Source organism: Anastrepha ludens, chromosome 4, assembly GCF_028408465.1.
Source record: "Anastrepha ludens isolate Willacy chromosome 4, idAnaLude1.1, whole genome shotgun sequence".
Taxonomy (NCBI): domain Eukaryota; kingdom Metazoa; phylum Arthropoda; class Insecta; order Diptera; family Tephritidae; genus Anastrepha; species Anastrepha ludens.
In genome coordinates this window covers 13,424,339-13,442,258 of record NC_071500.1, presented here as the reverse complement: position 1 = coordinate 13,442,258, position 17,920 = coordinate 13,424,339, and the positions used below count along the sequence as shown (strand labels likewise).

Sequence of the window (17,920 nt, the reverse complement as noted above, 5' to 3'; positions counted from 1 at the left end):
CGGTGATTATATCAGCCCGGCACAGTGTTAAGGAAGCTGAACAAAGTTATGATAAGGCAGCAAATATGGACTGAAGACCACCGCCTGGAACTCGCCAGACATAAGACCGAAGTCATTCTTATGACACGAGGTCACATGCCACTCGAGGTTAGCTTGCAAATAGGCGACACATCCTATGTGACCCAAAAATTTGTGAAATATCTAGGTATTCAACTTGACTTCTTCTTCTTCTTAATTGGCGCGATAACCGCTTACGCGATTTTGGCCGAGCTTAACAAAGCGCGCCAGTCGTTTCTTTCTCGTGCTAACCGGCGCCAATTGGACACACCAAGTGAAGCCAAGTCCTTCTCCACCTGATCTTTCCAACGCAGAGGAGGCCTTCCTCCTCCTCTGCTACCACCAGCTGGTACCGCATCGAATACTTTCAAAGCCGGAGCGTTTGTATCCATTCGGACGATATGACCCAGCCAACGAAGCCGCTGGATTTTTAATCGCTGCGCTATGTCTATGTCGTCGTACAGCTCATATAGCTCATCGTTCCATCGCCTGCGATATTCGCCGTTGCCAACGTGCAAAGGTCCAAAAATCTTGCGCAGAATCTTTCTCTCGAACACTCCAAGCGTCGCTTCATCGGATGTTGTCATCGTCCGCGCTTCTGCGCCATACGTTAGGACGGGCATGATGAGAGTCTTGTAGAGTGTTAGTTTTGTTCGTCGAGAGAGGACTTTACTCTTAGTCCAAAGTAGCACTTGTTGACAAGAGAGATTCTACGTTGGATTTCAAGGCTAACATTGTTATCGGTGTTAATGCTGGTTCCTAAATAAACGAAGTCTTTTACAACCTCGAAATTATAACTGCCTACAGTGACGTGGGTGCCGATTCGCGAGTGCGCCGACTGTTTGTTTGAAGACAGGAGGTACTTCGTTTTGTCCTCGTTCACCACCAAACCCATTCGCTTTGCCTCTTTATCCAGTTTGGAGAAGGCAGAAATAACAGCGCGGTTGTTAAGGCCGATGATATCGGTATCATCGGCATACGCTAACAATTGTACGCTCTTATAAAATATTGTGCCTGAGCGATTAAGTTCTGCGGCTCGTGCGATGCTCTCCAACATCAGGTTAAAGAAGTCACACGACAGCGAGTCACCTTGTCTGAAACCTCGTTTGGTATGAAACGGCTCGGAGAGGTCCTTCCCAATTCTGACGGCGCTGCTGGTGTTGAGCAACGTCATCTTACATAGCCGTATTAGTTTTGCGGGGATACCAAATTCAGACATAGCGGCATACAGGTAATTCCTTTCCGTACTGTCGAATGCAGCTTTGAAGTCGACGAAAAGATGGTGTGTGTCGATTCTCCTTTCATGGGTCTTTTCCAAGATTTGGCGTATTGTGAATATTTGGTCGATGGTAGACTTTTCAGGTCTGAAGCCACACTGATAAGGTCCAATCAGTTGGTTGACGGTGGGCTTCTGCTTCTCACACAATACGCTCGCTAGAACCTTATAGGCGATATTTAGAAGACCAATCCCGCGGTAATTGGCACAAATTGCAGGATCGCCCTTCTTATGGATTGGGCAGAGCACACTTAAATTTCAATCGGCAGGCATGCTTTCATCCGACCATATTCTGCATAGGAGCTGATGCATGCACCTTACCAGCTCCTCGCCGCCATGTTTGAATAGCTCAGCCGGCAGTCCGTCGGCGCCCGCGGCTTTGTTGTTCTTTAGCCGTGATATTGCTATTCTCACCTCGTCATGGTCGGGTAACGGAACGACAATTCCGTCGTCAACGATTGGGGTATCGGGATCTTCACATTCTCTATGACATGCGCAGCTGTCACTGTTTAACAGGCTCGAGAAGTGTTCCCTCCATAATTTAAGATTGCTCTGTACGTCAGTCACCAGATCGCCGTCTTTGTTCTTACAGGAAAACGCCCCGGTCTTAAAACCTTCTGTAAGCCGCCGAACTTTCTGGTAGAATTTTCGGGCGTTGTTCCTATTGGCCAGCATCTCAAGCTCCTCGCGCTCACGTATTTCGGCCTCTCGTTTCTTCTTTCGGATAATACGTCTCTCTTCCTTTTTCAGCTCTCTGTAGCGATCCCACATGGCTCGCGTTGCGCCCGATCGCAGCGTGGCTCTATAGGCGGCATCCTTTCTTTCTGCGGCAGCATGACATTCCTCGTCGTACCAATTGTTTTTTCGGGCTCGCCGGAATCCGATTTCTTCTTCGGCGGCGGTACGTAGGGAACGAGAAATGTTGCTCCATTGCTCGCGCATGCCGGTTTGTTGGGCAGTGCTCTCCGAGAGCAGGAGTGAGAGTCGAATGGCGAATCTTCTGGCTGTCTGTTGTGATTGCAGCTTTTCGATGTCGAACATTCTTTGCGTAGGTAGATGTACGTTTTTTGCTGCACAGAGGCGTGTGCGCAGTTTGGCTGCAACAAGGTAATGATCCGAGTCGATGTTGGCTCCTCGGATCGTACGTACATCTAATACACTAGAAGCGTGTCTTCCATCTATCACAACATGATCGATCTGGTTTCGCGTTTTTCGATCAGGAGACAGCCAGGTAGCTTGGTGTATCTTTTTATGCTGGAATCTGGTGCTGCAGACTACCATGTTTCGGGCCCGGCGAAGTCGATCAGCCTCTGTCCTTACCGGATGTTTCGTTGTGCAGGCTGAATTTTCCGACTGTGGGACCAAAAATTCCCTCCTTGCCCACCCTGGCGTTGAAGTCGCCAAGCACGATTTTTATGTCGTGGCGGGGGCAGCGCTCATAGGAACGTTCCAAGCGCTCATAGAAAGAATCCTTGGTCGCTTCGTCCTTCTCTTCCGTCGGGGCGTGGGCGCAAATTAGCGAGATGTTAAAAAATCGCGCTTTGATGCGGATTATTGCGAGAGGCTCGTCCACCGGAGTGAACGACAGTACTTGGCGACGAAGTCTCTCTCCCACAACAAATCCGACACCCAATTTGCGCTCCTTTACATGGCAGCTGTAGTAGACGTCGCAAGGTCCTATGGATTTCTTACCTTGCCCCGTCCATCGCTTCTCTTGGATGGCAGTGATGTCAGCATTTACTCTCACGAGGACATCAACCAGCCGGGCAGAGGCACCTTCCCCATTAAGGGACCGGACATTCCAGGTGCATGCCCTCAAATCATATTCCTTATTTCGTTTGCAGGGGTCGTCATCAGTGTTGGTAGTTCTCATCCGAGGCTTTGTTGCTGATTTCATTGGGGGGGGGCTTTTTAAGTGGCGGGTCCCAAATCCAGCGCACAACCAGCTATGCTGGGATGCTTCGCCTTCTCACTTTAGCTCACTCCCGAACGGGTGTTCGGAAGCTAACCAGAGGATACGTGGGCTAATCCCGGACGTTCTGAGCTGCTTGGACCATATGTAGAAGAATCGTCCTGGCCACTCCCAAGTGAATGGCGATCAGTTACTTTCCCCACTTGCGTGGACTTCTACACATGGAACCATCCTCCATTCAACTTGACTGCAGGCTTACTTTCTGGGCTCAGATATGGCATGCGGTTACTAAAGCAGGAAATGCTAAGTAGATTAATGGCAAACATCGGTGGGTCAACACAAAGCAAAAGAAGGTTAATCATGACCGCCACAGACTCATTTCTCCTGTACGGCAGCAAAGTATGGGGAATTAATTATGGCTAAACTCCAAAGCCAAGCCCAAAGTGGCGGAGGCCGTACAACGAACAGCGGAGAGAGTTGCCCCAGCTTACCGGGGAAGTGAATTACTTCTTAACTCAGTTCCTTTCTGGCCATGGATACTTCCGGAGATACCTGTACCGCATGGGCAAGGTAAGCGATCCCAAGTGCATACACTGCGAAGTGCCGAGCGATGACGCAGCAGCAACATAATCAGCAAAATGCTCGAACACTGGATCGCGTCGGAATGTACTACGGAAAACAAGGATAGACCTCGACAAAGTGCAACAAAACGAAACCGCACAGATAGGGACATAAGAAGACGAGCCTATAGCATGAAAGCTGGCTACAAATACGATATACCCAGATGTGGGAGAATAGAATGGGTTCTTTATGGATGTCGTTCTGGGTCCTCCTGAAGTAATGCAGAAAGTAGTCCCGGGAAGGGTGTCTTCCTAGAAGGGGAGGAAGATGGCCATACCATTCGACGATGGTCTCTATTAAGTGCGAGGGCACTTTTGAACCCTACTTTACCCACCAAAAAACAACAAAAGAAATAGCTGTTGAATGGTATTCATTTCATCCTTGGTAAAAAATTCACAAATCCTTTCGTCTTTTGACGAATTCCTTCACGTAAACATCTCATTACGCTAAATAAATCGTCAAAAGAAGAAGAACTGTAAACAGTACCGTTGTATTACAATATATAAAAACCATTAGCACCGGTTTTTTTTTGTGACTGAAAACGACGAGTTTTTTGGTCTTAGTTCATTCGGAGTTGTCCACTCACTCGTCACCTGATGTTTGGATTGCGTGTCGTACTCGTCTTGCGTCTTCCACGCCTTGTCTCCAGATTTGACGCGAACGATGAATGTTGAGTCGGATTCAGGCCTGGAAATCATGTTGGCGATATGAACTTATGAAATTCAGGTCGCTTGGAACCAACTTTGCAGCAACATGGCGCAATCCGAATCATTAACTGCAATGTCTTGTGCGGATCGATGAGAAATATTCAAGTTTTTTACCAACTTCCTGATGGTTAATTTGCGGTTATTGATCAACTTTTTTTCACTTTATTGATGTTTTATCAGTTCTGATCAGATATCCACGGTTTGCCACTACGTTCCTCATCCTCGATGAACTCACGGGTATACTCGCGAACGGATATATAATAATAAGAATTATTTAAGAATAAAATTAAACTACTTATAATATCTGACGGAATGTTGCAAAATTGGGATCGTCAAATTTGTCTCTTTGTTTGCAAGAAGAGTGCCAAAACAAAAGCAAAAAAAAATGATATTTAGTTAAGTATGCAGAAATGACCACAAGCTCTTATTTTAAGCTGTGTAAAAAACGATTATATCTATTCTATATGAAAATATATTTTTAGATGAAAATGTGTACTTTTTACTGATAAAGTCATAGTAAATTGACAAATTGGAAGTCATTCCTCTCGAATTAAAAATTTTTTTTGTCTATGACGTTTTTCCAGAAAACGAGTTCATCTGCTGATATGATTATTTCAGACCAGAATTATTCGAATTCAGATTATGGTTACACAAGTGGATCTTTTGGATAAAAAAAAACACTATTTTACCAACACTAGTTTTTGAATTAATTAATTATAATTGTGTTCCGAGGGCATCTTTAAGCAAACCAATACGTACAAACTTATAATTTCAGTGGAATAACAGCCCTGTAGGAAAAAGCGAAACTAGTATGGAATAACGCTGGTTCAGTCACTGGTATTTAATAGACGTAATCATACTTGTTCGTCATTGATTATAGTGATGCCAGTAATAAAATGCGCAATTTGTCTGCAAATTTTTTAGTTAGGTAGGTAGGTAAGATGGCAGGAGTACTTCAAGTAGCACTTACGTGCCGTTTTGATACCATAATGTGGACTACTACCTGGGAAGAGAATAACCGTCTACAGTCATCCAGTGCTGTTGATGTAGTGGAGTAGAGAAAAGTGTTCTAGGCTGGAGAATTTCTTCAAGTCATCCCGAAAAAGCACGCTAAGCAATCTCAAGCGCCTAGCCGCCAAAGGCCGGGGTCTCTTTCACTGCAGGATCCGCACAACTTCTTCAATAGGGGTTGTATGGCATTCCAAGCTTCTCCGCATGAGTACGGATCTCCCAGTGATCAGTGAACACCGCAATGAGTTTAGAAATTAAATGGCGGGGGATTCCCATCAACTTAGGCGTTCTGTTTCTATCGTATTGGGGTCATAGTGTTTTCCAAATAGCACACGATAAGACAGGCTTCCATCTGTCTTGCGCTTTTTTTAGAAAGAAATTGTGTAGTTTCCCTTAAACAACGGGGACACCGATGTCTGAGAAAGGGACAGTTGAAACCGGTTCTGTCGACCCCTTCCTCGCAAGCTCATAGGCAATTTCATTTCCCTCTACAGGTATATTCTTGTGCCCAGGAACCCAGATAAGGGAAACGTTTCCTGCACGTTCGAGACGTTTGAGTTCTTCCTTACAGGAGTTCACCAGAAGAGAGCTGCAATACGGCGACGACAGGGCCAAATTTATTATTATTATTAGCCGAATGGGTTGGTGCGTGATTACCATTCGGCATTCACAGAGAGGTCGTTGGTTCGAATCTCGGTGAAAGCAAAATTAATAAAAACATTTTTCTAATAGTGGTCGCACCTCGGCAGGCAATGGCAAACCTCCGAGTGTATATCTGCCATGAAAAAGCTCCTCATAAAAATATCTGCCGTTCGGATTCGGCTCGAAACTGTAGGTCCCTCCATTTGTGGAACAACATCAAGACGCACACCACAAATAGGAGGAGGAGCTCGGCCAAACACCTAACAGAAGTGTACGCGCCAATTATTTATTTTATTTTTTTAGCTGTATTGTATTGATTTGATAATGAATAGTTGTCAAAATTTCGATTAGGAAATTTTCATGCTGAAATCGTTCTAGTTGCTTTGTAGTAACGTTGAAGTACTATTAAAAGATCTAAGACCTACTCTGCACTATTGATATAATTAAAAAAATTAATATAATAAAAAATATAAACAAATAAAAAAAAAAAAATAGAAAAAAAAAAAAATGAATTAAATAAAAAACTGAATTAAAAATATAAATAAATGAAAACAAATATTTAAAAAAAGATATATATAAAAAAAAAAAATTGGAGGATCTTTTTTACATAAGAAAGTTTAAGTTTGGAAAAGAAAATAGTTATTTACAAATATATTTATTTGAAAAAAATATACTATACCATATATGTACATCCAAGTCAATCAAGTAAATGTTACAATTAATTAAAATTTTATTTCAATCATTAGGTACGTAATATTTTATTTTTATTATTGATAGCTTCATTTATTCGCTTTGTATGTACCCTCGCACCACAAGTCAGCAAGATTAGAGCTATCTCAGTTTAAGCTTTAAAACATCAAACGAAATAATTATTTGTAATTATTATATTAATTATTTATAATTATTTCACATCATCACCCACTTACCTATGAATTGTTTCATAATCTTACATAGCATTGTAATATTCACTATTTTTCACAATTCAAGTTTTTTTGCTAGCACTCGAAGCATTTTTTTCTCTACTTACTCTCGTTAGATGAATCAGATGCCGATGAACCAGAAATGTAATTAAGTAAGATTTCAATTGAATAAAAAACTATTTTTCAAAAACAGGGCCTAATAAATAATAATAAATAATTTGTGGCGTGCGTCTTAATGTTGTTCCACAAATGGCCCCTCCACTACAGTTTTAAGCCGACTCCGTACGACAAATAATTTTTTTATGAGGAGCTTTTTCATGGCAAAAATACACTCAGAGATTAGCCATTGCCTGCCGAGGGGCGACCGCTATTAGAAAAAACGTTTTCTTCATTTTGGTATTTCACGGAGATTCGAATCTACGTTCTCTCTGAATTTCGAAAGGTAGTCACCCACCAACCCATTCGACTATGGCGGCCGCCAAGCATTAGTTTTAGTTTTTTCCCCAAAGTGAATACTTTAGATTTTGTTTCTTTATTTATTTTTATCTTTGAATGCTCAGCCGCACTGGCACTTTTACTTAATTAAGTTTTTTAACATGAGGATTATATTTAGTATGTGCGGATGGCAATACAAAGCGTTTAACTGATGCGAAGAAGGAAATCCTTTTCCATGGGTACGAATATTCGGACGCCGTAACCGACTGAGTTGATGTGGGTTTACCATTCGGAAGTGCGTGGGTTTGAATCTCCGTGCATGAAACACTAAATGATAGAACAAGTTTTTTCGAATAGCTGTCGCCCCTCGGGAGGCAATGGCAAATCTCCGAGTGTATTTCTGCCATAAAAAAAGCTCCTGGTCTGGCTTTCGGAGTCGGCTTAAAACAGTAAGGCCCTCCACTTTTAATAATATTTTGCGCAAACGAAAAGGCAGATTATGCAGATATTTTGTTTCATTTTATTTCTCAAGATAAAATAAAAAACAGTGGTCAATCATTTCAATCTAATACAAAAACAAAAGCATAGAGAGAATTCACACTGCAGCTTAAATGATGCAGTCAAAAAAGAGCAACTATTTATTTCTAATTTTTAACATTTTAAGGTATTTAGTACTTTGTTGGGTAGCCTTTATTTTCAGTCAATAGATTTTCAGAGTCAATACATTTTCTTGTGTATTCGGGACTAATTTGGTTCTACTCTACCAGAATCGCCGTTTTAAGATCAGATTTCTTATAGTTGTTTTTTTTTTGTTTTTTTTGCATCGCAATGAAATGAGTGTACAGTTTTTTGTATTTCATGTTAAGAAATGAATGATTATGAAATATAGGCGACTTTATAAAAAGAAAACGTGGCTGTATCAGATAAGCTGTGAGTGACTCTATATAAACAATAGTTTTTTGTTAAAGAATTGTTTTAATTTTTAACACTTTTACTTTTTGTTTTGTTTTAATTTTTAACACTTTAACCAGTTATTGCACCTGAAAGAAGTGTAATTTAATTTAAGGAAAAAAAATTCACTTTTAATATGAAAACGGTTTTTTTAAAACGTCGGAACACAATGGAATGGATGTCTTTTTATATTTTAACTGCTCTAAAGTAGGTTATTTTAAAAACATATTGAACATATTTTTTCGCTTAATATGAGATGGCATTTTAATTGGTATTTTGCTGATGCATGACGATGCAGGACAATTGCCATTTCATAGGGCATCGCTTTGTTAAAAATACCACTTGATCTGAAAAGTAAACTGGTAGTATTCTAGTAAGCGCCAAGGTCGAGGTTCGGCCAAAGTCGCATAAGCGTTCATTGCGCCAATCAAGAAGAATGAGTATTCTAGTACACAACTAGTATTTTCCCTACAGGGAGTTTGCAACGACACTTTAATTAGAGATTCAAGCATTTTAAATCACGTTTTTTTCTCGCTGCAAAAGACATTTATGATGCGTATCGACTGGTGCGAAATATTTCCACCTCAAAATAAAATGAGCAAATAAATCAAATATCGCACTCCAATGCCATTTTGCTGACGTATGTATGCATAAAACGCATGTGACGCTTGTGTGATCATGTTTGCTTCTTCTTTGTTTCACACTATCAATATTTGCTTACTTTATTCCGACTTCTTAACGCCTAAAGAAATTTCGATAGTTTTTTAATTTGCATTTATACTACGGTAAACAATGGTTTTCTATGCTTGTCTTGCTCTTTTGCTTACTCACATCTGAGGTATCTAAATAAGTCGGTATTTACCGCTGCTCACTTGTACCTGTACGCAGACGCTCTTCAGTGGCTGCATGGGAGCTGAGTGTGTGCGAATGTGTGTCAAGGATAGAAAGTTGAGCACCTAAAGCATGTGTGTAAAACAGTGAGGCGCGTGCACAAAAGGCAGGATCATTAATGTGTTGTTGTGGCTAGATGTAGGCGCTAGTTACACAAAAAGGCAATTAAAAGCGGTAGTGATAATAAAATTAAATATCAGCTTATATTCATAACTTAAGAGGCGGCTGTCTGTGCATCAATGCGATGCGTAAGCTGATGTTAAACTATAAGAAAAAAACATAAAAAACTGTTTGATTGTGTAATACATGACACTGAAGATGACACGACACTTGTATTCCTTTGCATTTTGGGGCACATCTGTACTTATATGTACATACATAAGTACTTGCCAATTATTCGATTACACCCTGAAGCAACACTTGTCAGATTTGTTTGTAACTAATATAATGAAACATCACAGCACAAATCACAGCCACGTCAGTTTTTATTTTTTTTTTCGTGCTATCAACTTATAATTATGGATATCTACGAGTAAATGCCGCTGATTATGCAGCTGTACTGAAAGTTTGTTTTTTAATGAATTGATTGATGAAGCGCAAAATCGATTAGGTTAATATTGCCTGCTGTTCCTCATAAGGCAAATAAAAAATATAGAAAATATGTACTGTTATTTCATTTTTAGGCATGTTCATGATAATGTTTTTTATTGTGGGCGCTGAGCAAAAAAATGCTTTTTGCGACCTCAATGGCAGTTGTGATAGATAAATGGGCCAACTTGGTTGCACGTATGTATGTATATATTTCCAAAATCATAAAGAAATGTTCAAACATACATACCAGCTACATTTTGACAGATAGTAAAACAAATAAATATCGTTGACTAGACTAGGCCCTTTTTGAATTATTATTAGATATTATCTTTTTTTCTTATTTCACGTTCTCGCGCTCATGCCTTCCTGTAATCTTCACAGCCATGCCTATGTATAAATGTATTTTAGTGTCCCATATACCCTCAGAGTAATAGTAGAGCAGTCGGTAGAATGGCCATCTGCACTCTACCTTATCTTCATCGATTACCAAAAAGCATTCGATATTCTCCACCACCATGCGATTTGGAAGACATTGGCATGTAAAGGTGTAGCAAACCCCTAATTGAGCTAATCCTAGCATTATGCACCAACGCCAACTGTCGCATCTTGCATAAAAAGGAATTAAGTGGTCGCCTGCCAGTTACTACTTGAGTCCGACAAGGCTGTGTCGTGATAAGCAAAGCTACACGCGAAACTACAGGAATAACATGTGGACTAAATAGACGACTCGAATATCTTGATTACGCTGCCGATATTTGCTTCTTGGCTCACACTTTTGCAGGCATATCAAAAAAACTAACGCTGGTAGCATAAAATAACGCAGAAGTAGGCATAAAAATAAACATTGTCAAAGCAAAGGTCGAAATCAGTACCGTTGAGCTCGAAGTCGTGAACTCCTTTTGTTATTTGAGGCGACTTATATCTGCTAATGGTGGCTCAAGAGAAGACATCGAAAATCGAAATTAAATAAGAAACAAAAACTTTAGATGCTCTAAACGATGTGGGGAACTCAATGATTATCACATGGCGCAAAAAAATAAAAATATTGTATATAACTCCAACATAAAGTTCGCTCTTATGTACGGTTCCGAAACGTGGAACCTTGTGGTTGTGACCAGACCCCAATGCGCCTGGAAAACCTGAAAAGAAAATGGGGCTGGCTCGGACACGTGTTAAGAAGAGACTAAACAGATATCACCCCCAGCGCAATCGACTGGAACCCTCAAGGCAGTCGTCGTAGAGGCAGACCAGCACCGACCTGGAGGAGGAATCTTTGAAGTGACATATTCAAAACCAACAAAACTTCAGGCGAAATCAGGAGGTTGGCGCATAATAGAGGGAAATGGAGGAAACTTATCGCGGTCCTTTGCTTACCCGCGTAGCCATAGGACGATATATATATATATACCATATATATGCCGGCCGCCGTAGCCGAATGGTTAGTGCGTGACTTCCATTCGAAGTTCAGAGAGAACGTAGGTTCGAATCTCGTTGAAAGACCCAAAATAAAGAAAAAGATTTTCTAAAGCGGTCGCCCCTCGGCAGGCAATGGCAAACCTCCGAGAGTATTTCTGCCATGAAAAACTGCTCTTAAAAAAATCTGCCATTCGGAGTCGGCTTGAATCTGTAGATCCATCCATTTGTGGAACAACATCAAGATGCACACCCGAAATAGATGGAGGTGCTTCGGCCAAACTCCCAAAAAGGGTGCATGTACATCCATGCCGAATGGTTAGTGCGTGACTACCATTCGAAGTTCAGAGAGAACGTTGGTTCGAATCTCGTTGAAAGACCCAAAATAAAGAAAAAGATTTTCTAAAGCGGTCGCCCCTCGGCAGGCAATGGCAAACCTCCGAGAGTATTTCTGCCATGAAAAACTGCTCTTAAAAAAATCTGCCCTTCGGAGTCGGCTTGAATCTGTAGATCCATCTATTTGTGGAACAACATCAAGATGCACACCCGAAATAGATGGAGGTGCTTCGGTCAAACACCCAAAAAGGGTGCATGTACATCCATGCACTGTTATGTTAGGTTAAGTATGATATATCTGGTTGATCTGGATAGATCTCACATAGACTAGCCGTTTAACCGTTTGTTGTAATAAAAAATAATGTCCCAGGATTACTAAATTATTTATTTTCCTCAAACTTTAACTAAACATAGTTAGTGATTCTTGTCGAGGTTTAATAAACAATTTAGTCTTTTGTCAGCAATTCCCTTCAGCGATCAAAAGTCTACCGAACCCAGGCAGTTGTAACGAGTTCTGCTTAGGGCAAAGCAGTGGCAAAGGAAGTGTTCTAACGTCCCCGCCTAAGTCACATACTTCGTTCTGGACTAATCCCATTTCCAGTGGCACAGGAAGTGTTTTATTGTCCCCGTTTCTTCTTCGCATAAGTTACATACCGCGTTCTGGACTAATCCCATTTTAGCTGCGTTATATTGAGTGAGACAATGTTCCGCAAGTACGCCAACCAATATTTTACATTCCTTCCTTGGGAGGGATGGAATAAAGTTTGTTGTTTTCGTGTTGCAAGTTCGTAGCATTATTTTGGCAATCCTGTGGAATGTCGAGGCTTCCCCTATAGACTGTGATTCCAGAGTTGGTTCCTCGTCTAGTTCCGTCTTCAAAACTGAGAGTGAGGGATATATGTTAGATATATTCATCCTAGGCAAGCGGACGCCTTCTTTAGTAAGCTCGTCAACACTGTTGGAAAATATAAACAAATATTTCCATGTAATTTTGGCATTTCTTTTTTAGTTTTGTAAACTTCAGACATTTATTTATTCAAATTAAGAAAATAAAGAGCCTATTTTCTAAATATTCGACAGCTTAATAATATTTCGCTGATTTCTAGGAACGTACCCTGGAAAAAATAATTTCGACAAAAATTCCAACACATTTACAAGTATTTTATTAGTCTCTAATACATGCGCATTATCAGAATAGCATATACAACATTTTTTAAAGGGGAAATCAAAATTTCATTTGATATTCTTTTCGCCTGTTCGGTGTGAATTCTATCTTTCGTTTACCAACAGCAATTTTATATAAGTGGAAAATATATCTACTCTACTTTAAACGCCAAGCCAACTCATTTGCATGCTTATAATGTGGCTGCTCTGAAAAAAGGTCTAGTGTGAAATTTGGCTGTTGTTATTGTAAGGTCGCCATAGCCGAATGAGTAGATGCTTGGCTAAAGGTTATAAATTCGTGAGGTCGGATCACCGTAAAATATAAATTTCATAATTTCTAAATAAAAAATTTTAACGAAACACCTCTGTCTGATTACTTTTTAACGAAAATGAGGAGTTATTGTCATCAGTGTTAATTAATTTTAACGAAATAATGTGGTGCTCTGAAAAAAGCACTAGTGTGAAATTTAGCTGCGTTTGTTAGTAGATGCTTGGCTAAAACTTGAAAATTCGTGAGTTCGAATCTCCGTGGATGAAAAACCGAATTGGGATGTAAAAGTTTTTAATGGGAACAAAAAAATATAAATTTTATTATTTCAAATTAAAACTTTTTAACGAAACTCTTCAGTCTGAATACTTTTTAACGAAAATGAGAAGTTATTGAGGAGTTTGTGCTGATTACTTTTTGATAACGAAAATGAATACTTTGGCTCATCAGTGCTGATTACTTGTGGAGAACAAAAATGAAAAGTTGCCTTGCCTTTAGAGCATAGTAGATATATTCTTCAGTTATAAGAAATTGCTATTGGTAAAAGAGAGATAGAATATCCCACCGACAAGGGGAAACTATCAGAACATTCCCATGGCTAGAACAAAAATGTGTAGTTGGATGAGGATAGTGATGATGATAATATGAGTGCTTATATGATAGTCAGCTGTCTTGTAGGGCATGACTTACACTACTTTCACAATTGCGGACACAAAGTATTCTTTTTTAAAGGTTAGCTGTTCTTAGAATGAAACGGCGTATGAAGTCATAAGATCCTCTTATCTGGTTTGAGGTGTGAAACATGTTCAACTATATTATGTGTTTTTGGTTTTTCTTTTCAAATTTTCTTGAATATGTGTGAAATTGAGGTTAAAGAAAATAAAGATTTAGCACCCCAATATTTGGTTGACAATTAAGGATCTCGCTGATACTACTAGCCTTTCTTTTGAATCATGCCATACTTGTTTGAGAGATATTTTGCGCTTAGAAGAATTGATATCTTGTTTGATGCCGAAACTACTCAATGCACTAGACCACTCTACACTGATTCCACGAGACCATTTCGCTAAAAATTCTAAAAATATTACCCTACAACCACCGTATTCGCCTGCATTAGCACGGTGCGACCTCTGATTTATTCTGCTGCACAAAAGGTCGCTCCGGGGATACCCTTTCGACACCATTGGACTGAATCGCTGCGTACACTGAAGTACCTACATACCATGAATCGATTTCAACAAATATTTCGAGGATTGGGGAAAATCATTGCAAAAACCCTGTGTGATTCACCAATAATCAAATTAGCGCTTCCGCATATCTATCGAATTGTTGCTACATTATCGCTACCGACAAGTTATAAGGTTATTTCTTCACGACTATAGTATATCCAGTCTGTGCAATAGAGAAACCTTATGAAGGTTGATTACGTCTATGCCAGCCTGCGGTTCTCAAAAGGCTTTTTGCCAAGGGTTAACATCCTCGCCTTCTATAGGGCAGGGTATTCACAGAGGAAGTGGAAGATAGTTTTCTTTTTCTTTAAATACAGTGCTTGGATTGCCGCTTGGCTATACGAAAAGATATAGCGGTATTGCCCTTAAAAGAGAAGGCGACTAGTAGCAACAAGCTTTCCTTATTCCTAATACTTCCGCCTGGAAGACACTGAAAGTATTAGGAAGATGCATCGATTTTTCAAGTCTAAGTCTATGTGTATACGAGTATATACTAGCTCCAACACCATAATCCATTTATGCACCATCTGTGTAGACTGTAGTGTCGAAGTCGTTTAGTAGAAGTCCCTAACTCCATTTCTCCCGACATGGAAAGATAGTGTCAAAATTCGTATTGAATATCACCGTTGGGACGATATAATCAGCCCTTCCCGAGGTCAACTGAGTTTGTTGCAATAATAGGCTGACATGACACCTTTTTTCCTTCAAGTTTAATACTTATACTTACAGTAATAGAGAGTATCTCGTGGTTTTTGATACCGACAAGTGTTTCAAAACCACAAGATAAATGATTTTCTTTAATAATCAGACTACGGCATTCCATGCAAAAGAAACAGAGAACATTAAGTCTAACTGTCTACGCCAAGGCAATAAGCATTTCTCATAATTTTATTTTTGATAATTTTTTAGCCTAGTAAATCTATTCAAAATCGAGTGTATTGCGAGCACTATTCTCATCTACCCGTCGTTTTTGGAAAATTTATTAATAGATTCATAACTTCCTTATCTCGCTCTGCTACATAAACCGTTAAATGCGTGACCTTTCTATTTACTTTGAATGAACTATTTCAGAATAGCATTTAATTTTTGTTTAAAATTTTTTTCTTTTCTTCTAGCCACCGGTGACTTCCAGCTGGACGAGGCGGAAATCGCGCGGCAAAATCAAATCACACAACAAATATTCGCCAAGTATTTAGAACGACGACTTTTCCCTCATCGCAGCACAAACGAACGCATCCCCACCATCTCCGAAATACTTCCTAAGCCCTCCTCCTCAACAACGGCACGCCCACGGCCACGCGGCTTCTCCTCCTCCGAAGCGTTTCACAGTTTTCGACGTGGCGGTACATCGAAAACGTCCGGCCGCAAACGATATGGCAACAATGGGCAAAAACAAAATCAACGGCGCAGAGGCGGCAGCAGCAGCAGCGGCGCACATCGCCAACAACTAATCGACGAAGCTATTGCGGAAAGTGAACAAGATTCAGAACCAACCTTACAAAAGCCCGAATATTATGCTGACATCAATGCCGAGGCTGATGAAGTGGCCGACGATGGTCAAGAGTCATTACAAAGTGTTGAATCGGAACAACATGATCAGTACTATAGTGACGTATTTAATCGCGATCCCAGCGAAAATGAAATCGATAGCGGTAAGTGATAGCCAATAGCGTAATTAATGCACTTTTTTCAACTTTAAAGTTCAGATAAATACTACAATTACTACATTTTTATAAACCTTCAAAGGAGGATGAGTGCAGATATGTACATACAAAACTACGCACTTACCCTGCTACTATTAGTTTTTACTCAGTGCACTCGATGTGACATTGATCGAGTGACCGATCAGTGCGCTAAAAGCATTTAAGCCTTGATTAGGTGGATCATAGCGAGCTCTCGATTACACGCTCGGGCGTTTGGCTGACAAGTATATTTTCAATTCAATGTCTGTTTGACAGCCCGTTCTTAATAAGCAAAGCATGCATGATGCAAAGAATAATGAGATGGCGCCCATCGTGGTCCCGTTACTTTGCGCTCAGCGAATTTGACAACTAGTTACGTGATTTTAGCTCCAGTATGGCCAGATTACCATTTTCGTAACTTGATTTGGCATTTTTTTTTGTTATTTTTATTATTTTTTGTCTCGGAGTTTTAGTTCTTTCTTCATGACATTTTTCTAGCTGTTCTAATTAAAATGTCATGTTTATAATTTTGTAAAATATACATTTTTTAATAATTATTTCAATAATTCACTCAGTTTTATTTAGCTTTACTTTTTTTAACATCTGGTGGCATTGCCCGCGATTGCCGGTATTGTTGGTGTTCTTCTGCTTTCGGCAGTCAAATCTCTCTCTCGCTACTGAAGTGTTGCCTAGCTTTGGATATAAAAACGCATTAAAATGCCCATTCAAAGAAAATAACCCAACAAATTTTTATTGAATCACTTAAAGAACTGTGTATGCGTGACAAATTGTCTTTAAAATGTGCGTTTTTTTTTTTAAATAAATGTGTTATCTTATGTACAATTTAATTTATGAGTTTTTTTTGTTAATCGAAATTCTTTTGTTAAGGGAACGACTTTTTTGCTATATTTGAAGTTATGTAACTAGATAAGGTACTCTTTTTGTAAAAATGTCAATGGTTTCTTTAGTATTTTCTGGTATTTTGTTGCTTATTTTTACTATGAATACACCTCTTGATGCTCCATGTCTCACTAAGGATTGATGACCGGAAGAAACGATTACACCTCTATGGTTTCAATTCGCATTCAATAAATTCAAAGGCTTTTTAAAATGTGTAAAAAGGTTTTCAATCTTAAGAAGAGTTGAGAGAGGGGCATTTAATATTTTTGCATAGCCTTAAATGGAGCCAAAAATTAAATCTGCACTTTCAAATTATCAAATTTTATAAGAGTAAAAAAATTTTCATTAGCACTAAAATCTTCTCAGAGTGGCCTTTTTTAAACTTCTTTTGTATAATAATACCGTTTTTTTTCAACCTAAAGTCTCGGTAGCCTTAAATTAAAAACAAAAAGACACAAACACCAAACTTAAAAATTGTCGCATTTTCGGTATAAAAAAGCACTAAATTTATTGCGAAGAGCAAATGGTTGGCAATACTGCACAACTCTGCAAACGTGACGTCACGTACGCTCTGATGGGCGCAATCTTCTTTCTATCATTCTTGCAAAGCATGTAAATGGTAAACTGTTGCCTTATATTGATTATATCTCTAACATAGTGATTCAGCAAATGTGTGTGTGCGTTAAACGGAGTATGAATATAATTTGTATATGGAATAAGAACAAATTGCTATCATATCTATGTATGTATGCGTGTGGATGATTTAAAATTGAGTTCCGCATAATGTGGTTGGGTAGGTATTTTTATATAGGCGTCAGTTTATATACCACCCGATAATTAAAAATTCGTCAAAGCCATAATCAAAACAGAGAACGAAAAATTCCACATCCAAGGATGAGTTTCCTGCGCAGAAA

General features: G+C 39.5%; 1 protein-coding gene across 3 annotated transcripts in view; it reads left to right on the top strand.

Annotated features, from left to right (window-relative positions):
- LOC128859787 (GATA zinc finger domain-containing protein 10) overlaps positions 1 to 17,920 on the top strand; it is a 150,945-nt gene that overhangs the window by 47,244 nt on the left and 85,781 nt on the right. For all 3 annotated transcript variants that reach the window (XM_054096869.1, XM_054096867.1, XM_054096870.1), the window contains one exon: positions 15,540 to 16,076. In XM_054096869.1, the coding sequence (XP_053952844.1) occupies positions 15,540 to 16,076 (537 nt within the window). The remainder of the gene's footprint in view (positions 1 to 15,539; positions 16,077 to 17,920) is intronic.